At 49.3% G+C, this 12,393-nt stretch overlaps 1 protein-coding gene across 1 annotated transcript in view; it reads right to left on the bottom strand.

The window, feature by feature from the left end:
* PLAC8L1 (PLAC8 like 1) overlaps positions 1-12,393 on the bottom strand; it is a 76,884-nt gene that overhangs the window by 22,697 nt on the left and 41,794 nt on the right. Inside the window, exon 3 of the mRNA XM_078653299.1 lies at positions 308-450. Coding sequence (XP_078509425.1) covers positions 308-450 — 143 coding nt within the window. The remainder of the gene's footprint in view (positions 1-307; positions 451-12,393) is intronic.

Raw genomic sequence — 12,393 nt, 5'->3', positions numbered from 1 at the left:
GATTAGGCTTAGCTTTCAGCGCGCGTCTGCTCGCGTCACTGCTGGCTTCCTGTTTTATAGAGGGGCCAGCGACTGGAGCGCTAACCTCCCTCTCAAACCGGAAGAGCTCACTGTCTCCCTCCACTCAAACGAGATAATCTCGCGGTGGACCGGGGAGCAGGATACAAAAAGTGGGTAAGTGCACAGAGTAATACAATTCAATTTCTAGGTGAATCAGTAAAAACATATTAAAAAACAATCAATGCGTTTCTCGCTTTTACAAAGATTAGGCTTAGCTTTTCTGAAAAACTTGCCTTTAAACCCTTACATATTTTCTTGTCATGGCAGATGCTGAATAGGCCCGTGCTCCATTCTCCTCCAGTCTGGATGATGGTTGTGATAGCTGAGCTGGTGACACCACTGGAGCGGGAAGGCTGAGTCACTACAGGTAGCACTGGGTTTCTGCTCCAGCTGTAAAACATAAGAAACAAGAGGTGAACATCTTCTTCTACAACCAGGCTAGTGAAGCATTATTGACTTCTGCACCATGCAACTCATTAGAAAATAGCAGTTCTAACTAGAAAACTAAAAAACTGGTGAAACTGTTGCAGATTCATAATTCCTCATACCAAGGATAGAGTGGCAATCAAGTAGAAAAACGTTAGCATCTCAGAAGCTCAGTCAAGAGTCTTTTATGGGTCAAGAGTAAGTGTCAGCCTAAGCCATACATAAGCAAGAATCAGAAAAGCATTGAGCATAAAACCTCTCAAAGTCCAGTTAGCTAGCAATGACTCAAGGAAGGGTGGAATCAAGGAAAGTGTCAGCAAAGAATCCGTAAAGGGGTCTGATCAGCATCAGGAAAGAGATCTTTGAAGTCTTAATAAAGTCCAAAGAGAACAGTATATTATTATTTTTATTGCCTTTTATACGTCATGCAACAAACCCCTTGGGGGTGTCAGTATACAGTAGACAGAACAAAAAATAGACAAAACTGAAGCACTGTATTTGTCGTTACCCTAGCTTGGTCCTTTTCGTACATGGTAACTATGGTGATCACATTACTGTGTCCAAGCAGTGCAAAATATATAAAAGATATACCCTCTTCCCTTCCCCAAACAATAAGACAACAAACCAAAACTCCTCCCGCCCCCCCTTCCCGACACTGCTGTCTCCCCTTGATTACTGTTCAGCTCGGTTAGTAGACTCTCTGACACGCTAGGCGTGGGTAGTGGTGCTGTGCCGGGATCTCCCTTTGCGACCCCCTTCCTCTCCCGTATGTGTCGATGCCGTGGAACACTCCCATTCTCCTGTCTCCACTGAGAAGAACAGTATATTATAACATGCAACATGCAAAGTCCATTGTAATCCACAAATTATCATGTTGCAGACTGCAACATTGCTGGTTTTTCACCCCACACTGGACCTGGGAAGGACATCTTTCTCTCAAGCACACGAAGATGGCAACTTTTGGACAATGGTTTATTTAGTTAGTGTTCTGCCTCTCTGAGTACCTTCATCAAGGTCCTTTTCTCAGGCTCCTGTCCCCCTGTATCTAGTACAGTTATGTATCTGTTCTACACTAACAATGCATGTGAATACCTGTAAGAAATGTCGAGTTAGCAGGATCATTAAATCAGCTTTATGCAGCATGGTGAAATACAGACCTGCTTTGGACAACTTTAAACAGTAACTTCACTGGTGCACATTTAATATGCATGTGCACATTTAAGCACAAATTAATATATATTTCTAATGCATTCGGCTTCATGCTACATGTAATATTCAATAAGTCATTATAATATTCAATGGTAAGTATGACTGAGAACTACATTTAAATCAATGGCATAATAATGCACACATTACCTAAATTCATTGTCATTTCTAGTAGGATTACATCTACGTATATGAGAAAGTGTTTACTCGCAGTGTCAATTCGTTAAACGTTATTCACATGAATAAGCAAACACATTTAGAGAGTAACATTTCATCTTTATGTTGAGTACATTTTCTACTAAATAAGGATGATTTTATGTCAGGACCAGAGGCTATAATTATGCTAATTCTCACTTCACTTTCTTCCAACTTTTCAATACAGCGGCACTTTTCTAAAGTCAACAAGGAAAGAAAACTTCTGTTCCCAGAAACCCTAAGGAACCATGTCAAGTCCATCTTCTAATCCACATAACGGATGCTAATATAGTCCATTTTCTATTTTTAGGGTTCCCTCTTTCTTCGCTGCTGCAGCCCAGTTAAGTGTCTTTTTCTTGCTCTCAGCAACGATTTTTTTAATTGTGGCATATCAGTGCAGTTTGTTGGCTATTGTTGCAGTTCAAACCAGTTTTGAGTGCTGTAGGAGCTCTGTCATGCTGGAGCTTGTCCGGTCTGCTTGCTCTGCCCCTGTAGTTGCCCATTATTACCTATTGACGCCGCTCTGGCGTCCGTATGCCTCGTCTTCACGACGACCCACGGGGTCAGTATTTGCATGGCCATGTAGGCCAGTTGGGACACCTTTGCAGGCAGTTCTTGTCCCCAGTGACCGGTGGGGTGTTTGTGTCCCTTGGGCTTGTGCCTGTCTATTGTGAGCCTCTGGCCACACTTAACCTCTGTGCTTATTCCAAGACCACATTCACAGGCAGTGAGTGTCCCAAATGTAGGCTCAGCCTGTATTCCTTGGCCTCCCTGGGCCTCTTATAGTGGACTGGTACTAAGTGTTGGTGCTACGCACAGCCCTACGTGCCACGGAGTATGATAATTACCAGGAATGGGACAACAATTTTTAGGAGGCTGTGGACACCTTGAGCACTGGTCAACCTGGACGTGATGGGTGCGCGTTGGGCTTTGCAACATTGTGTGGATCCCATGGGCACAGGAGTTGTCCATACCCTGAATTCTTTGTCCTCTTTGGCCAAGGAAGGGTTGGCCTATTGGTCTAATAATGTCTTCAGGTTTGCCATTTTGGCAGGGCATACTCCAGTTGATGGCAGCCCGGTGGGAGAACATCCTTTTGTTTGCTGCTTACCTAGACTCCCCCTTCCCCCGGAACCTTGTTATGCCGATTTGTGGGATGTCAGTCAAGTCCTTAAGCTCCTTCTATCTTAGCAACCAAATAGGTTTTTATCCTGGAAGGAATTTTCGGCTAAGTTAACAATGCTTCTTTGCCTGGGCTCATGCAGGCTGGTGTCAGACATGAGAACCCTGGACCCTTCAAGCTGAGTGCTTTCCCAAGATGGGGTGTCATTTACAGTAAGTAGACGGACCAAGTCTAATATCTGTGTTATTTCCTACCCAGACTTTACAGATGTACCCAACTATGTGAGGTTCAGTGCCTCAAAGCATAGGAGAATATGACGGTGGAGGTTCGCCTCTAGGTGACAACTCCTCATTGCCTTAAGGAAACCGTACAAAGTGGTGTTTTCTTCCACTGTAGCCCACTGGGTGCGGTGGGTTATGCAGAAGGCCGTTATTGATATCAAGAAGTTTGGGGCAAATTCAGTGAGAGGGGGCGAGGGCCTCAAAGGTGTTCTGCCTCAGAACTCGCTTGGAGAACATAATGTGTGCAGCGGATTGGTCCTTAGACTCCTCCTTTAAGAGGTTCTCTTTTAAGCCAGTGCTGGATCTGGCATAGTTGGGTGAGTAAGCTTTAAACTAGCATAATCCTTGCCTCTGGTCCTGACCTAGAATTAAAATATGCCTAGCTATAGTGAAGGTAAGTTTAATCCTTGCCTCTGGTCCTGACCTAGAATAAAAATGTGCCTAGCTATAGTGAAGGTAAGTTTCAATTCTTTTAACGACACAGGGGCAAGGTTTATCCCACCCAGTGGTCAATTTGAACACTTACACTTCCCGTTGGCATTAAGTAATGCTTTCATGTTCAATGTTATGAAATATACAAGCAAAGGCATTATGATGTTCTGTTGAAACACATGTTTTACAGGTTCATATGTTGATTATGGCAATTTGTGTTTTAATTCTATCAGAGGTCTTGACACTGACAGACTTGTTCAGAATTGTCATTTACGGGTTTCCTCTTTTCCAAGAAATGATGGATCAAAACGGGAGCCCTGAAAATAGAAAACAGACTATATTGGCACCAGTTGTGTGGATTAGAAGATGCCTTGACATGGTTCACTAGGGTTTCTGGGAACAGAAGTTTTCTTTCCTTGTTGATTTTAGAAAATGGCTGCTGTTTTGAAAATTTGTAATAAAGTGAAGTGAGAGGGGCGTGGCCAAGATGGCGGCGAGGAAGGACGCTTAGACCAGGGCCCCTTCTCGCCGTCCACCCAAAACAGCTGCAATTAGCTTCCTCGGGAGCCTGACCGGCACCTCATGGCTTTGAGGAGCTCCTGAACTTGTACGTGTGCGCTCCGGCGACCGACGATTGAGGATAGCCCCGGGGACGGCGGACTGTGGAGGGCGCGGCCTGCCAGCCGAGCGCCACGTTGCGGCAGCGGACTCGCCTATGGGGCGGCCCCGGCTCGGGGTCATCGAGGCTGGATACCACTAAAGAGGCCTACGCCGCGCGGCCCGGGTGATCAGCGGGTCGCGCGCCAACACCGTGCCGGTAGCCTACGCCTCCCACATCAGGGCAGAAACCACATCGGAGGTGCTCCTCCACTGCCACACTGGGAGGCGAGAGATCTTGCCGTATTCCCGGTTGCCAGTAGATGACCCCGGACCCGACCCGCCTGAAACCGCCGCAGGAGACCCTCGCCCTCTCCGCTAGCCGCACTATCACCTCATGGCTGCAGGTAATGACGGCGTCCTGGAGGGGGAAGCGGTCGAGCCCAGCGGACCCCCAGGATTGAGTCGAGGCTCGTGATCGATAAGAGCGGACATTGCAGGGGCTGTTTGTTACATTGCGACAGAGCCACCCGGCTCCTATACCTGTGGGCCCAACCTGTCTGGCGAATAGAGGTACGGGGACAGACGAGGGGCGGAGGTGGCGGTGGCGAGGCGCGGAGGGACGGAGGTGCGTCTGGCCCCTTCCCTGCTGTTGTGACCCAGCCCCGGCCCGCTGCGCCACAAGGACTGCCTCTCTTCCCCTGCCTGCGGCAGGAGAAAAGCATCGTCGCGGCTGGATCGACCTCAGGCTGGTTTTGCGGAGGGGGAGGCAGGGCACCTTATCGGCCCCCCAACTACAGCGGCGCTGCCCATGTGCCTCTCGGACTCGCACAGCCACCGCTCCCCTACCGCGCTCGAATAGCGCAGGAACACCAGTGGCCAACGGACCCCCATTAGTGGGGTGGAGTGGAGGGGCGGCATTGATGGCCTAAACTTGGGGTGCAGGTGCGACAAAGATAACCCAACTAGCCAGACGTGGCGGTCTGCCCCCCCTGGATGTAGGAGTGACCCCTGGGGGCGGCGGGCTGCATGGCTTGCACAGAAATGCCTCACTGCATCTGGGACCTGGACAGAGCAGTCGCCTCCACCTGTCTACAGTCGGCCTACCACTTCAGGGTTCCCTCCAAGACCCAGGTACCCATCGGTAGAGACCAGGCCCCCGCGACAGAGACAAGGAGTTGCTAATCCTAGGGGACCATAGCGGCCCCCCAGCGGTGCGCGTGATGAGAGGCGCGCTCGAGCATGTCCACAGCTAGGACACGCAAGCAGAAAGCCCTCACAGACCTCTTTGCTAGAGTTCCCTCCGCTCCCAAGACGCCAGCTATCGCTCCTAAGATGGCTTCCCAGCAACAGTCTCCCGGATCACAGAGCGATCCCATCACCAAGGATTTCCTGGAATCCCTCTTCAACACACTATGGGCTGATATTCAGAAGGTGAAAACAGACCTGACTGCCGAAATAAAAGAGATACGCAGGCACGTTGACGGAGTGGGAGAACGGGTTGCTACACTGGAGGCCAGACAAGACAACACCACGTCAGAGGTGGCCGTGTTACAGCAAGAGATCATCCGCCTGCAGGGCCAACATCTGGACATCCAATTACATCTGGAGGACTTTGAAAACCGGTCTCGAAGGCACAACATTAGAGTTCGGGTAGTTAAGCCCACTGATGATACCAAGAAACTCTTTACGTTCACAACAGGCCTCTTCCGACATATCTTGGGAGCCTCCGACAATATCGACATTGTCCTTGACAGGGCGCACTGCGTGGGGGCCCCACGCGCACCCACTGCCCCCCCCCCCGGCAGACATCCTAGTATTCCTTCAAGACTTTAAGACCAAGGAGGCCATCCTATTGCCAGCTCGAACTCTCCATCCTATTTCTTATAATGGGCATACCCCAGTGCTCTATCAGGACCTGGCCCTGATTACTTTGCAGCGCCGATGTCAATTCCGACCAGTGACCGAATACCTCCGCCAGCAAGGTATTTCGTATTCGTGGGGGCACCCATTCCGCCTGATATTTCGCTTCAACGACAAACTGCATCAGATGCGCTCACTCACAGAGTCGTGCCGCCTCTTGGCCGTGGCGGCCCCCATGGATGATGATGAGGTCCGCAGCACCGCATCGGTGGCAACGCCAGAGACGACGTCGGCGACCTAAGAAACCGGCTGCAGCAGACATTGCAAAGGGGCAGCAGGATGCCCTGTCCCTGGCCTCGGAGGCTTTGGCTGGATCTGGCTACGTTGAACCCTCGCCAACGGCACTTTCCTAAAAAGTCAGATGTGGCTTCCGAATACGGGTGGGCGGCGGGAGGGGGTACACTCTCCTCGATTGGTCACCTGTGAACCCCACCATGACTACCTCCTGGCTCCTCCGGGATGGCGGACCTTACCTACGGACCTTGTTTCTGCTCCTGGTTTCCCCGTTCCTTGTTGCACTTGCGACTTTGCCGAGGGCTATGCCCTACACAGAGGTTTAGTTTTGTTTATGGGTTCCCTCGTCCACCCTTTTTAATTGTTTGCTAGTTTTTTTTACCCCCTGTGGCGTCTTCTGCTTATGCTGCGGACACCCCTCTGCCCCTACTGCAGCCGTATTATTTGCACTTAGATCCAACCCGAACCTCTGATGTCCGCAGGCTCACTTAGAATTCTTAACGCTTAACATAAAGGGCCTGAACAACCCTATTAAAGCAGAGAGATCCTTAATTATCTTGAACAGTCCAAGGCTGATATATACCTCTTGCAAGAGACCCACCTTTTCTCCAAAGACCACTTTAGACTGAAATCCCGAGCCTTTCCCATTCAATTCTTTTCCTCTAAGACGTCCAAATCAGCCGGAGTCGCCATATTGGTCTCCAGATCCTTTAAAGGCAGGGTACTCCAAAAGGAAGCGGAAATAAGGGGCACCTGCTTACCTACCAATTTTCCATGGGGGGGATTACCTTCATAGTGGGTTCCATATATGCGCCCAATGATGACCAGGTCAAATTCCTTCTCCAAGCCCTTTGTGACGCCGCTGCCACAGCGGATCGCCATTTGCTGTTGGGAGGGGACCTTAATATTGTTTTCGACAACAACATGGACAGGTCCTGCCAGAGGACCCATCAGTCGGGGGTGCTCACTTCTGCAGGACAGGCCTGCCAACATGACATGGGGCTGCATGACCTCTGGCGCTTATTTCACCCTCGCACTCGCAGCTACACCTTCTACTCTGGGGCTCACAAAACTACGTGCGGCTAGACTACTTTCTTCCTCCTTCAGGCCCTTGCGCGCAGTGCTGAAATTCTGACTGCCTCCCTCTCCGACCACTCCCCCGTCCTAACTACCTTCCTCCTGCCGGCTTTGGAGAGACCTCTTAAACATTGACGCCTGCGAGACACACTACTCCACCGCACCTCAGTGCCGAATCAAATCCGGAAAGTTATTGAGGGCTACCTTGCTCTCAACGCTAACCCTGACACCTCACCAGCTACACAATAGGGAGCATTAAAAGCGGTTCTTAGAGGGAAACTCATTGATATTTCCGCTGCGGATAACAAAGAAAGGGCGCGTAAAAGAGCGGAGTTTACGCAGAGAGTAGTCGAGCTACAACAGATGTACCAACGCACCGGGGCATCCCGTGCATTGCGCAGCTTTGCACCTAACGCAAACACCTTGCCGCTTTGGATCAGGACAAGGCTGAATATGCAGCGCTTAGGCTTCGCCATTCTTACTACACCGGAGGGGACAGATGTGGCCGCCTTTTGGCCAACAAACTGCGGGAGACTAGGCAACAACAGGGAGTCCACACAATCCTCACATCACAGGGAGTGCCCGTCTCTGACGATGCGGCAATTGCAGAAACGTTTCAAGACTTCTATGCTGCTCTCTACACCGGAGATCCCCTCAACGCTCAAGCCAGTGCTGACTATATAGCTAGGGCCCACCTAACCGCACTCACACAAACACAAGCCGACTTTCTGAACAGGCCGATACAGATAGAAGAGGTTATTTCCGCCATTTCGCGCCTTAAATTGGGCAAATCACCTGGCCCAGACGGCTATACTGCAGCCTTTTATAAGACATTCTGCAGCCAATTAGCCCCCATCTTGACAGCGCTGTTTAACACCTTTGAATGCGCGGGATCCATCCCTGGGGAAATGTTGGAGGCAGCGATAGTAGTCATCCCCAAACCAGGGAAAGATAGAATGAGCTGCGGTGCCTACAGGCCTATTTCATTGCTGAACATTGAAATTAAACTGTATACCAGCATCATTGCGACCCGATTGGCCCCATATATGGCCCAATTGGTTGGGCCAGACCAGGCGGGATTCATTCCGCAAAGACAAACTAGCTACAACACAAAGCGCATCCTACATCTGCTGGAACGGGCCTCTCGTACACAGGGGGGGTATATGTTCTTAACCATAGACGCGGAGAAGGCCTTTGATAGGGTACACTGGCCTTATCTAGAAATGGTCCTGATCGCTGCAGGCTTCAGTGAGAAACTACAGTCCCGCATCTTGAACTGTTACCGCTCCCCATGGGCAACTGTCCGGGTTAATGGACACACTTCCTCTAGATTCCCTATTCAGAGAGGCACCAGGCAGGGATGTCCCCTGTCTCCCCTGCTCTTCGCCCTATATATGGAACCCCTAGCCCTTAGACTCCGGCAACATCCCCTTATATCCGGGATCAAATTTGGGGGAGACATTCACACCGTCAGCCTCTATGCTGACGATATTCTTCTTTCTCTATCGGACCAGATTACAGCTATGCGCGCCCTTTTTGTTGAATTAGATTGCTTTGCACTGGGGTCTGGGTTTAGGATCAACACGGATAAATCCATTGCCCTAAATGTTTCTCTCTCACTGCCTACCCTTGCTTATTTGAGGGAGAAACACCCGGTGGTTTGGGCCTCCACAGCAGTCCCTTACCTGGGAATCCAACTAGCTCCCACAATCCCTGCTACTGTAGAGATTAATTACATTAGCCTTTGCATGCGCATCCGGGCGGCACTCAATAGATGGAAAACTTGCACAATGTCCTGGTTAGGTCGAATTGCGGCTGTTAAAATGACATTCCTCCCTCAACTTCTATATCGCTTCCAGACCCTTCCCCTTTGGCCACCCCGTGGGTGGATACAACAAACGCAGACGGACCTCTCGCACTTCATACGGCATGGGCGTAAGCCGCGTTTCCGACATCAAATCGCAACATTGCCACCTGAGCATGGGGGGGTGGGAGTTCCCGACATTCAGCTTTATTTCCACGCCACTAAACTCAGGTACCTGGTAGAGTGGAGCCGCCTAGAGTCTGAAAAGCATTGGCTGTTCCAAGACCAGGCAGTAGCGGGTAGGCCACTACAGGGGGTGCCCTTTCTTAATAAACTCCATAGGCCCCCGAACTTGTACGCTTCATTCATCACTAGCACGATACTGGACTCCTGGGACCATACCAATGTCTCCCACCAGCTGACTACCTTCCCGTCCCCTCTAACTCCTCTCTTCGACAACCCGGAATTTCACCCCGGCACGATTGCTTCTGCCTTCCGGTTGTGGCGTTCTTTCCCCTGTAGATCACTGGCCCATTTATTTGATTAGAATGGCATCATACCCTTTTCACAGCTCAGGGAGGACTATAGTCTTTTAGAACAGGAGCGCTTATCCTATCTACAGATCCGGCACTGGGCACTACATTCGACCATTAAACCACAAGCACAACGTCTACTGACACCATACGAAACATGGCTAGTGACACGCACCACTGATAAGAAACTGATATCAGATATCTATCGAATGCTGCTGGCCAACACTACTCACACAATGCCTGCCGCTCACGGTGGGAGAGGGATCTCGGAAGGATGTTAAGCCATAAGGAGTGGGAGGGTATTTATCACAGGGCACGGCATTCGGCGTTTCACATGGGCCTTACGGAGACCCTAACCAAGGAGGCCACGTACTGGTACTATACGCCTGAACGCATTCATCGCTTCGATCAGCGTCGGAGTGATCGGTGCTGCAGGGGGTGTGGGGAGGTGGGCACTTTAGAGCACATTCTTTGGGTCTGTCCAGCTCTACAACCATACTGGTCCCAAGTCCTCGATGAGGTGGACTTACACTTGGAAACGCAGCTCCCGCGCTTCCACTCATACATTCTTCTGGGCCTTCCTAATCCGCTAACATATCCTCTTAAGTCACGGAAAGGCCAGCTGATTGCTATTGCTCTAGGGGCTGCAATACAGAACATTCTAATACACTGGCACTCCACTCGGCTCCCTACTCATACCGGTTGGCTTCAGCGACTGTGGTCCGTGCTGGGCATGGAGAAACTGACCTTGACATTGGCTGGTAGATGTACCGAATTTCCCAAGCAGTGGCGACCCTTCCTCACACTGCTGGTGTCGGAGTTCCGAAAATTAACATGCCCTCGATATTTGCGGCTCCTCCGCCTTCCAGATACGCAAATCCCAAGTGCTACTTCTAAAGGGACACGTCCCTCCAAGCGTTGAGCACTAGCCCACATGTCCTTTCCCCTTTTCTTTTCCCTTATTTTGTTCTCCTCTTTCTCCCCCCCCTTCTGTTTTTGATTGCTACGGTGGACGAGGGAGGGTGGAGGGTGGAGTTTGAGGTGGGGAGGAGGCGTTTTTTTCTTTTCTTTTTTCCTTTTTTGGGGTATGTTCCCGTTCTCTCCTTCGTTTGAGAGCCCGCTTCATGCCTTTACCTTTGGTAATACTGATCTTTGCGACCCTGTGGTCACATATGCTCAGTTCTTACGGAGCTGAGAGCCCTGTTCTTTTTGCATTGTTTGTCTACAAATCAATCAATAAAAAGATTTAAACCATAAAGTGAAGTGAGAATTAGCATAATCCTTGCCTCTGTGTACTTTATAGAATTGAAGCTTTTCTTCACTATAGCTAGGCACATTTTCATTCTTTACTTGTCACAATTATGGCAAGACATTTATGTAAGTTCTCTAATCCTACAATGAAAGCACTCTTTAATAAATGTCAAGTGCAACACCTACATTAGTTTGTTAAACCATACATAAATCATGTGCTAAGTGCACTTTCATACCTTGTATTTCATAACTGTCTGTGACATTTGTGATGGATAAAGAGTGGGCAACCTTTGCGCTGAAACAACTGTCACTCCACCTTTGGCTTGTAGACCCACTTTCAGGGAGGGAAAAGGATGGCAAGAGAGAAACTTTGCATAGCAAACAGGCAATGTTATGTTTCTTAACATAGTATTACTATTAATATGGCCTTATAGTGCTGTCAGCTTCAGGCACATTGCCCAGGCTGAGACTTGTGGTGTGTTATTATTGTCCATAGCACCCCTTTAAATCAGTCTAATTGAGGGAGTTGGGTGAATATGGGTTTAGAGTGTAATTGAAGTAGATTGCTGATGTGAGCTTGAATTCCAACCACATGGTGCCTCATATCTGTGTTAGATGCAAGTTTGTTGTTCAGAGGAATGTGTTCTGTTGGAGTATGCTTTTAACTCTGGAGGAAGGCTCCAAAGATGGTCCAGTTAGGTACAGGAGACTATTTCCTTTACTTTAGGCACCTAGGTACAGTGTCAGGTATCTATCTCTAGACCAGGCTTCATCCTCCTACCGTCTGGTCATGGTCACTTTCACGGACACACACACACATTGCTATTCACTCTCAGAATTCAAGGACACCAATTAAGACACACAGGGAATGAGGACACACAAAATACTACTAGTTGTAATTAGTATAAAGGCAGTACCAGCCTTGCATTAATAGCTTGTTTGTGTTAATGAGGATTTTTATAACACTTAGCTCTGCAAGTATCAATCACTTACAGCCAGCAGCCCCCTTCTTAATTACTTAGGCTGTCATGTGTTTCCTAACAGATACAATGTATTATGTTTTGCACTTGATTCTAAATTTCAGCCTAATATCTGAAACTCCGGGTGATTAAAACTATGGGGCATTTTTAGCAATCATTCATGCAGTGCAATGCAGCAAGCCACCCTGCTCCTCTGTCTGAAAGGGAAAGGGCAATAGTGTGCCGTATTTAACATTACACAGCACATTCCTGTCCTTACCTAGCGTTGGAG

This window comes from Lissotriton helveticus, chromosome 7, assembly GCF_964261635.1.
Source record: "Lissotriton helveticus chromosome 7, aLisHel1.1, whole genome shotgun sequence".
NCBI classification, from domain to species: Eukaryota; Metazoa; Chordata; class Amphibia; order Caudata; family Salamandridae; genus Lissotriton; species Lissotriton helveticus.
This window is presented reverse-complemented; position numbering and strand designations above follow the sequence as displayed.